The sequence below is a fragment of the Blastomyces dermatitidis genome (genome assembly GCF_000003525.1).
Source record: "Blastomyces dermatitidis ER-3 genomic scaffold supercont1.9, whole genome shotgun sequence".
Classification (NCBI taxonomy): Eukaryota; Fungi; Ascomycota; class Eurotiomycetes; order Onygenales; family Ajellomycetaceae; genus Blastomyces; species Blastomyces dermatitidis.
The window spans coordinates 95,535-111,099 of NW_025544782.1; the positions used below are offsets into that span (position 1 = coordinate 95,535).

The following is a 15,565-nucleotide window of genomic DNA, read 5'->3' on the forward strand; positions in this document are numbered from 1 at the left end:
TACCAGCCGCTAGCTTGAGGCAACAGGTTAGTTCCCGCCAAAAGAAGCAACTCCCTCTCCCGACGACATCTCGACGACTATCGATCACGATCCGTTCTTGTCGAGCAACTAACACGATCGCTACAGCTCTCAACGTGGCATAACCTGTTCCTTCGTATTTTGCGCTATTTATCCGTCTAGCATGCTTGAATTACTCCAAGTGTTTCGATGAACTCCTCTCCGGGTGAATTGTGATCATGAGCGGCCGCGATCGCCCTCGCGGGCTGCCTTCCAATATCTCCCCCCCAAACGAACGACGGCCCATGGCGGAGGTACACAATGGTAGCGGCGCAAACCCTGGGCCAGTGGGAATGTCAAGGGCAGAGAGATTCGAGGACGAGAAGCGGCGGCTGATCCAAAGCTGTTTTAGCAAGCAAGATGTGGATGGTTCAGGTGCGTCATCGCAGGATTGCATGCCGAATCCGCAATACCCAACGCATTAACAGCATTTGTAACGGACAAAAATGCTTAGCGGATAACCCCCATGGGGTTTTACCTGGGAGACACTGCTGTACTGGAGCAAAATTTGCACACTCTACTGGGTGTAGCTTCTGCTGCTAACAATGTGGTTTCGTATAGTTCTCGAGTCCTATATTACGCATATACGAATTACCGAGGATGCGGCGTTTCCCTCAACACCTGCTCCGCCAAACTCACCCCCTGAAAATAAAAAGGCTCGTGTGATAATCGTTTCGGTGAGAAAGTCTGGGAGGGTTCGCATGCATAAAGCGAGAGAGAACAATGACGGTACATTTTCAATCGGCAAAACATGGCTGTTGGACGACTTATCCCGAATCCAGATTTACGAACACATGCCTGTATCGAGCCCTGCTGAGCAACAACAGAAAATGTGGGCATCGAATATTGGATTCGTAGTGACCGTATCCAAACCTTACTATTGGCAAGCTGCCAGCCTCAAGGAGAAGGATTTTTTTATTGGCAGTTTGGTGAAGATATATAAGAAATATACTGGTGGCAAGGTTCCGGAACTGCTTGGTTTCGACCCTCGCGATCGAGACATGATTACCGGTACTGTGGCTCCCATTCCGCAAAATGGACCTTCCTCAGGTTCGCGTGCTCCTCCCCTCGGCCGCCCAGAGAGTCCTGGACCGCAGACCAGGTCCGCGCAAAATCAATTCAACGTCCCGCAACCGCCATATTCTGCCAACCGGCTTCCCAGCCGCGATGGAGCAAGAGAACATAGGTTGCAGGCGTCCCGGGAACAGTTCTTACACACTCCTCCAGCGCAGGATGAAGGACAAAGACCACGCCCTGAGCTCCCCGCGTCTAAGACTTCTCAACAACAAGGGTTTCGAGGTGAGCTGTCTCCGAAGCCATCCGGAAACAATACCCTCAATAATTCCCACACCCCAACACCATTTCACGCGGGCCAGCCACCCCGGACCCGGCCTCCTGCTCTATCGCCAGCTCCCAATCCTTTATCAAGTTCGACCGGTAACCAGCCTAGAACGCAGTTTAACATCGAAAATGGCATTCGTCCGGCACGAAGCCCAGTTTCGAATGATAATGGTCGACCCGTTGAATCTAGCAAGATATCCACTTCGGAATCTGGTGCTAAAATTGATTCAGAAGTCCCTAAAAGTAGAGCAGTCCTGCTGGATTCTGTCCAGCCATCGGCTCCTACACCGTTGGGACGTCCACCGATGTCTACCATTGGTAGCTCTGAGGTTCAAAGTAGTAAAAGCGAGGCGGAGGATCGCTTTGTCACTCCTTTCACTTCAGAAGCTTCCCTAAATCTTGGTGCGCGTTCTCTTTCTAGAGGGAGTGAGAAATCCACAGGGGTGCCGGAATCCACCAGCGCCCAACGGCACGTTCCTATGTCGCTGCGACCATGTTCTGGAGACGTTAGTAGTAATACCAAATCTTATACTCGCTCGGTAAACGAACCTGAAAGCGTTGTTAGAGAACTGTCGCCTGACGCAGCCGAGAGCCCTGTCATGGGCGAAATATCCGATGTACCTAAAATACTTTCATCTTCAATCAAACCTACTACACTCACCGAATCACCTGAAACCGCTCCTACGGAAGGAGGAGAAGGAGAGACACATCGTCCAGGTCTCGGTCCAATGGTGAAAAAGAAGCCGGCGGAACTCGCGTCTACACTCCGAAAGGCAGCCACTACATATGGTGCTTTCAAACCTAGACCGGGGGGTGCGGCAGATAGATTGCTGGCCACCAAGGAGAAAAGTGGAGATGAGCCAGACGGTATTACCGGTGTGATTCCGGCGCCCCTATCTAGGACGATGACTGATGATTCCATTGAAACTACTGGGCCCCCTTCGATAGAGTCATCAACAAGGGACACACAACCGTTTGTTCCTCCAATGGAAGCGCCCAAGGTTCAAGAAGTGCCTAAAGTCCAGCTTGCTGAGCCCGCACCCCAACCTCAGCCATCAAAGGAAAGTCCAGTTCCTATCGATAGTACGGCAGGTACCACTCACTCGAAAGTGCCACCGTCACAAGAAGAACGCCGGCGCCAGCGCCGCGAGGACAATACGGCACAATATTGTACCGCTCTTGCCATAGACCCAAGCCTTTTGGAGGGTAGGGGAGGATACTTCGACGATATACTAAGTGACCTAGGATGGAATGGGAGACTGAGCGAGGACAAACGGATTGACGATCTCGAGGCAGATGTCCGGCGAGAGATAGGTCGGGTACAAGCAAGTAGCTGGCTGGGACATCTCGAGCAGCAGGAAGGCAAGGTGGACCAACTCTCAAAACTATTTGACAAAGCCATTGCCGAATGCGATGAACTGGATGGCCTACTGATGCTATACGCACATGAACTGAATGCAAGTACCTCCCACCCTAATGCGTCTGATACCAATTGTGCTAACGAATCCTAGACCCTTGTGGATGACGTCGCTTATATCGAAGCACAATCTCAAGGTTTGCAGGTCCAAACAGCGAATCAAAAACTTCTCCAAAATGAGCTACAAAACCTCCTCAAAACCATTTCCATTTCTTCCGAGGACCTTCGACCTCTCCGAGAAGCATCCTTAAGCAGCGCAGAAGGCATCGAGGAGACAGAATCTTCCCTTTCCCTCCTGTACGAAGCAATGGTGACGATTGATCCTGATATTAGGATAAATAAAAAGCGACTAGCGGATGCTGCTGGCGATCGTGGTGCAATTGGCGTCTATGCTGATACCGAAGTTGGCCAGATGCGCGCGGTGAAGGAGAAAACAGGTGAATACCGCGATGAAACCCAACTTTTCTTACAGCGTTTGAAGCAGTACATGGGGCTCTCCTTTAAAATTGCGGAGCAAAAAACGGTGGATTCGATCGCGAGCTCTAAGTCAGCAAAAGTTTTCTTGGGTGCTCATGATGCCGCCAGGCAAGACCTCTGGATGTACAATGCCTTAATGCTTTTCGCTCGGGAGGTTAGCACAGCAGACTGGACTTCCATTACTACGCAATATGGGCAGCAGATGAAGAAACCATATCAGAATGAGTTCAGGGATAATACTATGGCCTGGAAGCGTGAAGCGCGGAAGCCTACTGGCGATGAACAAGAGCTGCTATTCACGTATCAAGACAAGGAACGGGATGGGGAGGGTATCACCACTGCCGCCCGGAAGTTGACAGTGAGGCGAGGCAAAACAGTCCGCGTCGCTGGGACCTCGCGAATGCCAGTAGTGGATAAAGCTGGCGGGAAAATAGAGCCCTACGAAGTTTTCGGCGGTTCGTTAGAAGACACAACGAAGCTAATTGCTGAAGAACAAAACTTTATCGTGAAATTTTTCCATCTGACCTCACTCTCGAACGTCGAGTTCCAGGATTTAATTTCAGCTGCTCGACCAGAGGATCGACGACTACCCAATTTGAGTGGCAATGAGTCTTACGACCCAGATCGCGAAATGGCCAAGAAGGTTGAGCGGATTATGGAAGCAATATTCTCCCCCTGGATCTCTGATATGCAGAATCTAGCGGACTGGGCCATTAGAGAAGATTCATTGTAAGTTTGTGCCACCAAAACTTCAAACCTATCGCTGAGCTAACAAGACAAACAGGCAAGGAGTTGGCATCTTATTTGCTTTGGAGAGAAAGAGGTCAGTTTTTGATGAAACAAGCCAGGAATTCATTGCTCGCAGTCTTCACAAAATTCATTCTCGCTTCATGGGACTTTTCAACCGGTTCGTCGACGAACAAATCCGTGCCATCGAAGAAACGAAAGTCAAGGTCAACAAGCGTAAAGGAGTTATTTCATTCATGAGAATTTTCCCTAATTTCTCTGCATCGATAGAAAATATGATTTCATTGCCATCGCAAGAAACCTTTGACATCCGTTTTTGCGTGAATGATGCCTATGAGAAAATCAACCGCGCCATGTGGGACAGTCTGAAGTTTATCGCCAAGGAAGCACCTGGCCAGCAATCTGTTGCGTCCGGAGGTGGTCAGGACCCAGAAGACAAAGAGGCACTGAATTATCATATCCTCTTGATTGAGAATATGAATCATTACATTGAAGAAGTTGACCCCCGCGATAACATCATTTTAACCGAATGGAAAGATCGGGCTGCGCACGATTTACGCGAACACTTGCGGTTGTATATAGATGCTGTGATCCGCCGGCCTCTTGGTAAACTGCTTGACTTTATCGAGTCTACGGAGTCCCTCCTCCAGACAGCCGCGACGCCAACCGATATCGCCCTCCGTACCAGCCATTCACGCGTCGTTGCGAAGAAACTTCTCACCTCGTACGATACGAAAGAGCTGCGACGGGGCATTGATGCTCTGAAGAAGCGTATTGAGAAGCATTTTGGAGATGCCGACGATCCAGGTGTTTCGCGCAGTTTGGTGGTGAAGGTGTTGAGAGAATGCGAGACGCAGTATTCAAACATACATGACCGTGTGAGACATATAATTGACTTGGTTTACGAGGGACAGATGGAATTGGAGTGGCGGAAGGAGGAGGCTGTAGCCATGTTCAAGCGATGATTGAGGGGAAAAAAAGTTTGTGTCTTGTTTCTTCGATCATCGCGTTCGATATTTTCTCTGACTTATTGATTTTTGGAAATGATATTATTGGCGTTGAGGGGTCGAATCCGATGCACGTAATTACGTTCAACTTACATGCCTCCTTTCGTCTCTTATTTGGTTCTTCTATCGCGATTTCATCTTACTAGTTTTGTTTTACATACATTTGCTTTTCTTTCTCATATATGCCACCCACCTCTTTGGCTATTACTTTTGATCTTCCATGCTCCCTTTCTACCTATCCCTTTTTCATAGCCTTATTTATATCAATCACTCGTTTACGCGTTCATTGTTTTACCTCCAGCGGCCCCCATTATTTTTCCCTTCTCCTTTCATCCAAGCAGATAATTAACCGCTGTAAATTAAGACAATTATATACTTCTTCACACTTTAAGGGTCGATCTTCAGTAGACGAAATTGGCGGCAGGAAGCATATATTCCAGGAGAAAAGGTATGAAGGGAGACGCCATGGCACGAGGAATTAGAAATGTATCTCTTCGCAAAGATGTTTCAAGAAATTTTTCGTTAGGTTTTATGGTGGGATAGTTATAGTTTATAGCTATGTCTGTACATGATCTTTTCACCACTTTAATTTTAATTTTAATTTTTATTGTGTAGAACGCTTGACCTCGAATATCGCGGCCACCCACCCACGAGCCCTGTCAGGGGGGAACCTTGCCTAGGATCAGCGGTTAGCGAGATGTTGCCCATAACTTTAGGCCATAGCATAGTAGAGATCGGATAACTAAGAGGTCGCTGAACCCAAAAAAAACCCTGTGCCTGGCTGTTCCCGGTTCGGCTCCGCAAATACCGCGAAGTCAAATAGTTAGTTATACTTATTCAAAGCCTGTTCCAAGGATCGCGATCGAGCGGAGTTTCAGGGGACCGAGGAGGTATGTATTCGAACCCTCACTCATCTATTGAATAACATGTATCAGTCAAACATCCCTTATGTTTATTAATAGTAACCATCTCGAGTTCTATTAACTACTATTTCTACTATGCAAAGGTATATATATATATATACATATAACTATATATAAATAAGGGTTGTGTAACTCCACTCCTGTTCTTAAATATTCATCCCCAGATCCTGCTGCGACCCATCCCGCCACCACCCATCTCATCCCATCCACTGTCTTTATAGCGCAGTGCCCCTCCACTAACTAACTAGTCAGTCAGTCCGCTGGCCAAAAACGGGGGAGAGGACAAAAGAAAAACAAAAGAAGAAGAAAAAAAGAAAGGAGAAGCCTGAGCGTGACAACGACAGTTGCGGCTCCAGCACTCAATAAAACTAACTAGCCCACCGCACCGCGGCTGAAATGCCCTGCAGGAACAGCCATTAACTAACGGACATTTGTTTCTCCCCCTCTCCCCGTGTCGTGTGGCCTTGAATCATTATTCTTGTTGCCAACAGCGGCACACCACACCAAGCACAACAAACAGGATTTGGCCCCGTCATCTCGAGGCCTGGCTGCTAACTATCGCCACAGTCAGTGATTTAGTTACTCTCCTCGTTTAGGGAAATATTTTGTCCGTGCGTGCCTCAGGGGATTTGGTCCAAGGAAGACCAGAGACTGCCCTTCCCTACCGCCGTTCCACCGCGATATTTTCATCCGCTCCCCGTCTCTTTGGTATGCATTGTCATCCCAAACATTGTTATCCTCCATTTATTCCATTGTTTCTGAGATGCGTTTGTTATTCTTCAGTCGGTTACGGAGGGAATACTACAATTGATGCGCTCACTGACCAAGTTCCGCTATTTACCCGACCAATTCGCAGAGCTGGTCACGCAAGCAAATCCGATTCTGAATGTAATCCTGTCGCAGACCAGCAAGAGCTCTCCCTCCCGTTCTCTCTTAATATTCTAGCCCGTCATTTGCCTATATTATTTTTATCCTTTTTCCCTTCACCGGTCTTTTAATTTTTAATCCCCCGCCAAGCTGCGATTCCGACTCTCTTACTTCCTTGACAAACAACATGCCCTGGCGACCTCTCCCTCGAATTGCATTCGCTGTCGCTATCTATCCCTTCAAGCCTTCGTCTCCCGCAGACCTCCCCCTAGAACTTGGCGATGAGCTTTACATAATTGAACAAGGAGGGACAACTGGATCCTGGTATCGGGGTTATCTTGTTGCGCCGCCTTCACTACTGGCAGGTTTAACCAGCGTGAAGGGACGCACGCTCGAGGCAAGGGTCTTTTCAGGAATCTTTCCTAAGAACTGTGTGGAAGTGCGAGAGGTCTTGGGTGATGCAGATGGCTCAAAAGACGGCAGATTGAGCACTCAGATCATCACAGGGAAATATGCAGGCTCGAGAACCAGCACCGCATCCCCTGATAGCCTTTCTGTCACAGATGGCAGGACACTTTCCACTGGAGTGGGCGACCTTAAGGCGTCACGGAAAATGTCCCAAATTACAATTATAAAACTAGAAGAGGATGTAGGTATACGACGATCCGCGTCTCCCTCTTTGCCATTGACACCTATATCCCTAGGCCCCCGCGACCCTAACACTATAAAACCGCCTGCACCCGTCCCAATGTTGAAAATCGGCGACGAGACGCCCACTTCTGCAGCAGAGCCTCTTGTGGATGAAATCGCATCATGTTTGCGGGAATGGCATTCCACAAATATACACCAACTCCTCTTGGCCCGACAATACACAACCCTAGAGAACATGTCGAATATCGTTTTGGAACTAGACCTTGCACGACGACAGTTGCTTCACAATGTCCTGACAGCCCAAGAGCGCGCGGCCTTGCGAGAAGAGACAGTATGGAATCTCGTTCGAGGAAATAAAATGCTAAGCGGAGAAGTGGTTGTTCGTGACCCAAATCAACGAGGGCGCTTGCTTACCGGAGACGATTCGGCCATGGAACTGACCAAGCTTCAATCCGAAATGAGCATGCTTGACAGTGGACTTACTCCTCAACTAGATAACGTTTCGCTCCATCATCTGCTTTTTGAAGTGAATGCAGTTTCTGGGACTGATGCTGGCTCAATAACTCTTGCCGTCAGTCTGTGGTTGAAACAAGCGAACGGAGACATACGTCAACTTTCAGAGACCTACTCTTTAGATCTGCCGACCGCCGAAACCTTCGCCACCCTGGTTAACAACACCAAGCTGAAGACCCTCTTTACGGACTTAAGTGCCGCTGATATTGGAGAAGGATCTAACTCTGATTCAAAGCTGTACCTTGTTATCAAGGCGTTGGGATCCGAATCACCTAGGGTTAATGCGCCGCCAAAATCTCGGTCATCAAGTTCCCGAGATGGCTCGTTATCGAATAGAGTCGCTTCAGGTATCAATAGCGCAGGGAAAGGTAGCTTGAAGACCAGACGGAGTATGATGTGGGGCCCTAAATCTAGAGGGCCAGGCTCTGAAGTTGGAAAGGAGCTATCAAGACATCCACCACAGTCGAGCGACTCTGTTACAGCCAAGCCTAGCAAAGCTGATACATCTGGGAAGGAGGCTGCAGTCGCCAGAGTAGTTGGGCTTGGGGCTTTGGATATTGGCGCTATACTCAAGCAATGCAAAGAGGTCGAGCAGGTCGTCAATATTTGGTCTCCTCGTCGTAAAACCGATGAAGAGGATGACTACTCAGAGGGTTTCGATGAGATCGTACGGTCCCTCCTATATAGCGCAACAAAACAGTATGTGAGATCCTTTCGCGCGGGAAGGGTGCACGTACAGCTCCACCCATTCACCAGCGAAGATGCGGAGACGCTTGTACGGAACAACCCTACTTCCCTCCATAACGTCACACAGACGAAACGAATAGGATTTCCCGGAGCGCCAACTAAACCAAGATCCGATATCTACGTCACTTTAAATCGAGCAATCATCTCGCAAGATGCCTTGCTTTCGCATCCAATCAACTGTCAGGTTCCGGTTCCGCAGATCACAGGTTTACGGAACCTCCAGTTGACCCTTGAAGTCCGCAACACTGCAGGAGCACGAATTGAACATTGTATCTACCCTTCCTCCAACGCACTAGGCCAAACTGCCTGGCGAACCACTGTTGCTGAGAGAGGCGCAGCTTGGAACCAAACGATTCGATTGAACATTCCTGCCGATCAAGTCCCCGGTGCCCATCTTATTATGAGCGTAGCCGACGCTCCCGAATTCCCGTTTGCTCTGAGCTGGATGCCACTGTGGGACCAACAGGCGTTCATTCGTGACGGCCGTCACTCTCTCTTGTTGCATGCTTACGACAAGTCTACTTCAAGCATTGAAAATGGGCGCGGCGCCTATCTCTCCCTTCCTTGGAGCGCACTTGGAAAGAACGAATCTACTAAAGACGAAGCTGTTACTGGTCCTTTAGCAACACTGTCCCTAGAAACAGATCTTTGCAGTACAGAGTACTCACAAGATCACGTAATTCTGGGCCTCATAAGCTGGCGGGAAAAGTCAGCAACAGAAGTTCTGGAGCTTTTAAAAAGGATTGTTTTCGTTCCGGAAATTGAAATAGTGAAACAGCTTCGGGATGTGTTCGATGCGCTCTTTGGGATCATTGTGGAGAACGCTGGGAATGAAGAGTATGAAGATCTAGTATTCAATGACTTGGTCACTGTCCTTGGCATTGTGCATGACCGTCGATTTAATCTTGGGCCTTTGGTCGACCATTACGCGGAAAATCAGTTTAATTTCCCCTTTGCTACGCCATGTCTGATTCGAAGCTATTGTCGCCTCCTTCAAGCGACGCCGGACTCACAGCAATCTCGGAGCCTTCGTGCTGCCTTCAAGGTTGGCCGACATCTTCTAAAATTCATAATTAATGCCCGGGAACAACAGAAAGCAAAGGAGGAAGGTATCGGCATCACAAAGGTTCAGTCGACCTTCAACCGAGATTTACATTTCATCTTCAAGTCTGTGGAAGCTCTGATGCAAAATCCTGCTCCGATACTTGTTGGCAGCAAGACTTTGGTTGTACAGCATTTCCATACATGGCTACCCGAACTTTCAAGTGCACTGACAAAGGAAGAGATCATTAATATTGCATTGAGCTTCATGGATTCCTGCAAGGATGTCAAGAGCATGCTTATCCTTTATAAATTGGTGTTGATCTTGAACTATATCCGCCTTCCCCTGTTCGAAAGCCCAAAAGACAGAGAGATGCTATTTTCTTCCTGTGTAGATTGGCTCGCCCCATACTGGGGACAGACGGATGATGCCAATGACCAGTATCGAGATCAGGTTCGACTCTGTTCGTCAATTGTAGCAGAGCAGCTCAAGTATCCATCCCCCGAAATGTATGTGTACATGCCCAAGGCTGTAGCATCATACTGCGTTCTGGTTGCCGATGGTGTCGAGGAAACAGATTGGCTATCGATGCTCTTCAGCAAGTCTTTCCCTTTCCAGCTCAAGCAGTCCAAAACAAAGCAAAAATTCGAGGAGAGTCTTGTCGAACTTGCAGCCGTCATTGCATCGCTCGCGACAATACCCAACCCGACGCCATTGTCATTCAAGGATGATGATCTAGCCTTGTTCTTGTCACAGGCTCTCGAGACCCATAAATCCGTCCTTAGCTGCGACGCTTACCCTCCTACTTGGCTGAGTCTGCATATATATCACCATCGAGCGATCATGAAGAGTTTAGAATATCTGTCAACGATGCTGATTAGCTCTTTTCTTCCCCCACCTGATGATGCCGATAATTTTGACATGGAGCTATGGAAATTATTTTTCGAGACACTGCTGAAGCTCGTTTCAAGTGATGCTCTCACCCTCGAGACCTTCCCCGAACAGAAGCGCCGAGCTGTATGGAAGATTGCTGGAGATGTGCGTGAGCATGGTGCTGATTTATTACGGAGAGCCTGGGAAGCAATTGGTTGGGAGTCTAGTTCAGAAGAACAAGAGCGCTATGGCCTGAAGAAGCTGGGCGGATACCAAGTTCAATACGTCCCTAGCCTTGTTTGTCCCATCATCGAACTCTGCCTCAGCGTCCATGAAGGCCTTCGACATGTCGCCGTGGGGATCCTGCAGACAATGATCGTTTCCGAGTGGCAACTCAATGAGGACCTTTCATTCGTGGAGGCTGAAATAATCTCCAGTCTAGACTTGCTGTTCAAAACAAAGAATGCCAATGAGAGTGGGACTCAAAAGACGTTTATCAACGAGTTGCTAGACTTATTTGAAATAGTCTCCTCAGATCCCGATGCGGACCTGCTTGTGGCGTTGAAGGAACTTGTTGCAACGGTTGACGAGTTACTGGATCTTTTGGTCGCGTCTCAAAATGGCAATATTACGGAGAGCCTTAATACCTTGAAGCTTATGGAGTTTATGAAAGACATGGACAAAGAAGATATATTTATTCGATACGTGCATGAGCTTGCTCGTGGGCAGATTGCGGCGCGTAATTATACCGAAGCCGGCCTTGCGCTTCAGTTCCACGCCGATCTTTATGACTGGGACATCTCCAAACCCGTCCCTGCGTTGACGAACCCTGTTTTCCCCGAACAGACATCATTTGAACGGAAAGAGGCATTGTACTTTGAAATCATTCAACATTTTGAGGATGGTAAAGCTTGGGCACATGCACTTTCCTGCTACCGGGAACTTGCACATTATTACGAGCACACAGTACTGGATTTCTCGAAACTTTCAAGAACTCAGGCATCCATGGCCAAGATTTACGACGCCATCGTGAAAGGTAACGACCCACCTCAAAGATATTTCCGTGTTACATTCAAAGGTCTTGGATTCCCCGCTACTCTAAGGGATAAGCAGTATATTTTCGAAGGATACCCTACAGATCGGATGGCGACGTTTACAGACCGCATGCAAAAACAATACCCAGCCGCCCAGATCGTGTCTTCAGATGTTATAGACGATCTCGAAGGGCAGTTCTTGCAGATTTCAGCTGTCAGTGTGCAAAAAGATATGAATCACGCTGTCTACCAGCGATCTAAGGTACCGTACTCAGTCCGAGAACATCTGTTGACTTCAGTGCCTTCCCAATTTTCGATTACCTCAAAACGACATACTAGCGGAGATGACGTGAAAGAACAGTGGGTCGTCAAAACTGTTTTCACAACTACAGAGCCTTTCCCGAATATTCTTCGGAGAAGTGAAATTATCTCGTCGGAGGAAATAGTCCTTACACCTCTTCAAACGGCAATTGAGCGCACCTGGCGCAAAACCCAAGAGCTCTTGTTGCTGGAAAGACGAGCCTCGTCTGGAGAGGACTTCAATTTAACAGGGTTAACGGAAGTGCTAAGCCGTCTTCTTGATCTTCAGTCAACTTCCTCGGGCTGTGTTGCCCTTTATCGACAATTTTTGGTAGATGAGAGCAAGATGGATATGAATTCAGTAGATTGCGAGACTGAGGAGCAGGCTCCACGCCCCGTCAATCCTCTGAACAATGCAATGGCTGTTGCTCTCATCGATCACGCCCTTGCAATTAAGCGCTGCTTGGCATTGTACAACCGTCCTGCTTATCAAGCTACCCAGTTGGAACTTAGTCGCCATTTCGAAATCGCATTTGCTCCAGAGGTTGCCTCCCTTAGCCCTGTCTTTAATACTCCTGCAGGCGAAGAACCACCTAGCCTTCTCAACGGTCGTTCTGACCCATTAATTGCCTCTCGACCTCAGCCCATAGCCCAAACCCGTCCCATTAGTCCAGAACAGGAACTCATCCGCGCCACGCGTCAGCTTGAAAATCCTTCGAAGACGAATAAATCCCATGAGAAAACCATCAGCACGCATCGGATCAGCCTCAATCCTTTTAAACGCTCCAACCATTCTGTCACCAACTCTAACTCCACCATCAATGCGTCTACCATCAACGATGTACGACAACAATCCGAATCCAAGCTGAACGGCACCTATACATCGCGTCCATCCACCGCAAGAACAGATGCCACGGATGCCGTATCCGTCACTCCCAGCCGTGCCGCTAGTCGTCGGTCGCGCAATAAAAACCGCGACTCTGGGTCAAAGCGACGTAGTTGGTTTGGTGGTGGTGGCGGTGGAATCGATACACAAAAGAATAGTTCATCCATCTCTGCGCCCGCCACTTCTACCGAGGACATCCGTACGACACAACAACGGATAACGGAACGTGCGCGATCATCTCGATCACAAGATGGGCGGAGTGGAAATATCGCCTCCCATCCCCCTAATGCGGAAAATAGCGGCAATGGTGGTGTGACTAACGGTATTAGCAGTGCTGCTGCAAAAGTGAGCCAGCTTACTCGAACGGTATCAGGCGCACGCCGTGGAACCAAGGGCAGTAGCAATAACAGTACCAATCCTACAAGTGCGAGTGCGGATTCCAATAACAATGGCCGCCCCGTGACTTCGGAACGGCTTGTTACAAAAGCAATAATGCCCACCCAGACAACCACAGTGACGACCGGCGAGAATGACAATAACAAGAATGCCGTCTCTAATTCTCACAGAGCGACTGTTAGCACGTCAGTCACGACAGGTCCCACTGCCGCGGCACCCGCACCTGATGGCAACGCCAGTGGAGTTCGAGATTCAATGATGAAACGGTTTAGCATGTTGAAGGTGGGGAAGAAGACCACCCGACATAATGTGCGCGATGGAGGTGGGGTCGGGGGAATGTTGCGAGAGGAGTGAATGGAATGAGAAGTCTCTTTTCTTCTATTATTTTTTTATTGGGTACATACGTATGACCATTCATGGGATGATTTTCTTGTTTGGTTTTTTTGTTCAGGGTTACTTACTTTCTTTGTTTACCTCTTTTTTCCCTTCTTTTTTCCTTTTCTCTTACATATATACTTATATTCCCCCTTTCTTTTTCATTTTTATGTTTTCATATATTTATTTTTATACCTATATTGTTGGATCCCCTAAGGCATCCACAAAGGGTCCGACCGCAGCAGCTGCCTCCCACATGGTCTAGAGGTGTTCACTGAATGCAATACACCTTAATATTAACCAACTACTTGTTATATTGCCAACAGATTATAACTCTTTACATGAAAAGTCTTTCACACTGATTAATCAATTTTAGAACTTCTTCTTAATCATTATCAAAAATCATTACTTTTCAAAAAGTGTCTAAAAATAGTAATTTTATGCTAATAAATGTATGTAGCTAAATAAATAAAATCACTTTCTCATTTTAATCAATCATAGTCTCATTCTAAGCTTTTATTTCTGGTTACCTTTCATATTTTTTTAATGATTAGTCCTGATAAGACTCACATTAAGAAAGATATAAATATCTTTTGTGTCGGTTAGCGGGGCGCCGAGCCTAGAAATCAAGCCTGTCATTGGTCCACACCGTAACTACACAATTACCGTTATAATAAGAGCGTTGCCGCTTCGGGGATAGCGCCTGGATCGCCGCTTTTGCAGCATCTCACACAACCCACCACCGCCGCAACAATCTATAAAAACCCCTCACCCATGGGGTGGAAAGGGAGGATGACTGGCTGGAATGTATCCCGAAGCCATCAGCTGGGCTTGGGTGCTCAGGGCTACATCCTCCCATTCACCCCTGACCCACTAAGGCTAACTTGCAGGCTCTCACTTTCATTCTCTGATCAATGGCAAAATTACTGCATTGCTTTTGCTGCGGGATGCGCCTCTGAGCCAGCCCGGGGGCTCTGTATCAAGAAGCGCAGGTGGTACATGTGATCCTTGGAAGTTGCAATGATTGAATGATATTTGGCATAGAGCACTGAGTTATCTGTCCCAGGTCCCAGTTTCAACAGGGATGGACATGTCAGCATTCTCAAGTGAGGTTTAAGGAACGGAGTCTGGGGGTAGTGGTGAAGTGAGCGCGTTGAGAGCCACTATAAGAAGGCTGACTGGTTCTACTCCAGAATTCTAGCACCTCACAATCTGATTTTCCCATTTCACACAAACTCCCCTGAGTCCCCTCATTGATTTCCATTCCTAATCTCCCTTCAGTTTTTAGATCATCTCCGCGTCCAAAATTCTACCCTCATGAAATATGCTATCTCCTCATGCGAACTTCAAACCATGGGCGCCCCTTCACCTCAAACTACTCTCATCTTACGTATCCCACCATTCATGCTCTCCAGCGGCCAGCTGTTCTCCTCCCTCTAAACCCCATCATGATTCTCCCCGCAGCACTCTACCACCCCCCAAGCATCACCTCTCTGCAAGACCACCGGCTGAAGTTTGCATGTCATTCAGCACCAACGCCAGGCCATGTACACCAACAGCATCCCAATTTCAGGAACGAGAGATATCGATACCGCCATCCAGTACGCCATCTTCAGAGAACCCCAAGCATGGGCCTTTATATCCGCATGATCCAGCACATCTTACTCCAAATTCACCTCAAATTGCCGCCTTCGACACCCAAGATCTCACTGCTCTTTCAGACAAGCTACCTCTGCTTGAGAGAGGAGCTGCAGGGCCAGGTCCATCCTCACCCAGTACAAACAGCTCGGATGGCAGCCTAGAGAAATTCTTCAGGCCCCTGGTTCTTCAGAACAACATTCTCATAGACCCGGCCATTCTTTCCAATGACAGGCCCCGACAGGCCAGCAGGTCTCTCTGATTTTTCTAGCAA

The 15,565-nt window shown here is 48.1% G+C and overlaps 3 protein-coding genes across 4 annotated transcripts; all 3 read left to right on the forward strand.

The window, feature by feature from the left end:
- Positions 1-7: 7 nt before the first annotated feature.
- Positions 8-5,653, forward strand: BDCG_07469 (exocyst complex component Sec3). The gene is made up of 4 exons (XM_045423259.1): positions 8-432; positions 619-2,855; positions 2,910-4,021; positions 4,077-5,653. Exons 1-4 carry the CDS (start codon positions 237-239, stop codon positions 5,002-5,004), a joined length of 4,473 nt encoding a protein of 1,490 aa, XP_045278692.1. The 5' UTR covers positions 8-236; the 3' UTR covers positions 5,005-5,653.
- Positions 5,654-5,971: 318 nt separating this feature from the next.
- On the forward strand, positions 5,972-14,118 carry BDCG_07470. Of its 2 annotated transcripts, XM_045423261.1 has the most exons (2): positions 5,972-6,677; positions 6,826-14,102. In XM_045423261.1, exon 2 carries the CDS (start codon positions 7,024-7,026, stop codon positions 13,630-13,632), a length of 6,609 nt encoding a protein of 2,202 aa, XP_045282163.1. In that variant the 5' UTR covers positions 5,972-6,677; positions 6,826-7,023; the 3' UTR covers positions 13,633-14,102. The 2 variants fall into 2 exon arrangements, with proteins under 2 accessions (XP_045282163.1, XP_045282162.1); XM_045423260.1 differs by having other exon boundaries at positions 5,972-14,118.
- An 859-nt stretch (positions 14,119-14,977) lies between these two features.
- Positions 14,978-15,553, forward strand: BDCG_17552 (uncharacterized protein; the record flags this gene model as incomplete). The annotated part of the gene is made up of 1 exon (XM_045426660.1): positions 14,978-15,553. One exon carries the CDS (start codon positions 14,978-14,980, stop codon positions 15,551-15,553), a length of 576 nt encoding a protein of 191 aa, XP_045282164.1.
- Between the last annotated feature and the right edge of the window lie 12 nt (positions 15,554-15,565).

Coding starts and splice junctions, on each gene's coding strand:
- BDCG_07470 (XM_045423260.1), top strand. CDS start 7,024: ATGCCCTGGCGACCTCTCCCTCGAATTGCATTCGCTGTCGCTATCTAT.
- BDCG_07469 (XM_045423259.1), top strand. CDS start 237: ATGAGCGGCCGCGATCGCCCTCGCGGGCTGCCTTCCAATATCTCCCCC. Junction 433..618: donor GCAAGATGTGGATGGTTCAG/GTGCGTCATCGC, acceptor GGTTTCGTATAG/TTCTCGAGTCCTATATTACG. Junction 2,856..2,909: donor TATACGCACATGAACTGAAT/GCAAGTACCTCC, acceptor AACGAATCCTAG/ACCCTTGTGGATGACGTCGC.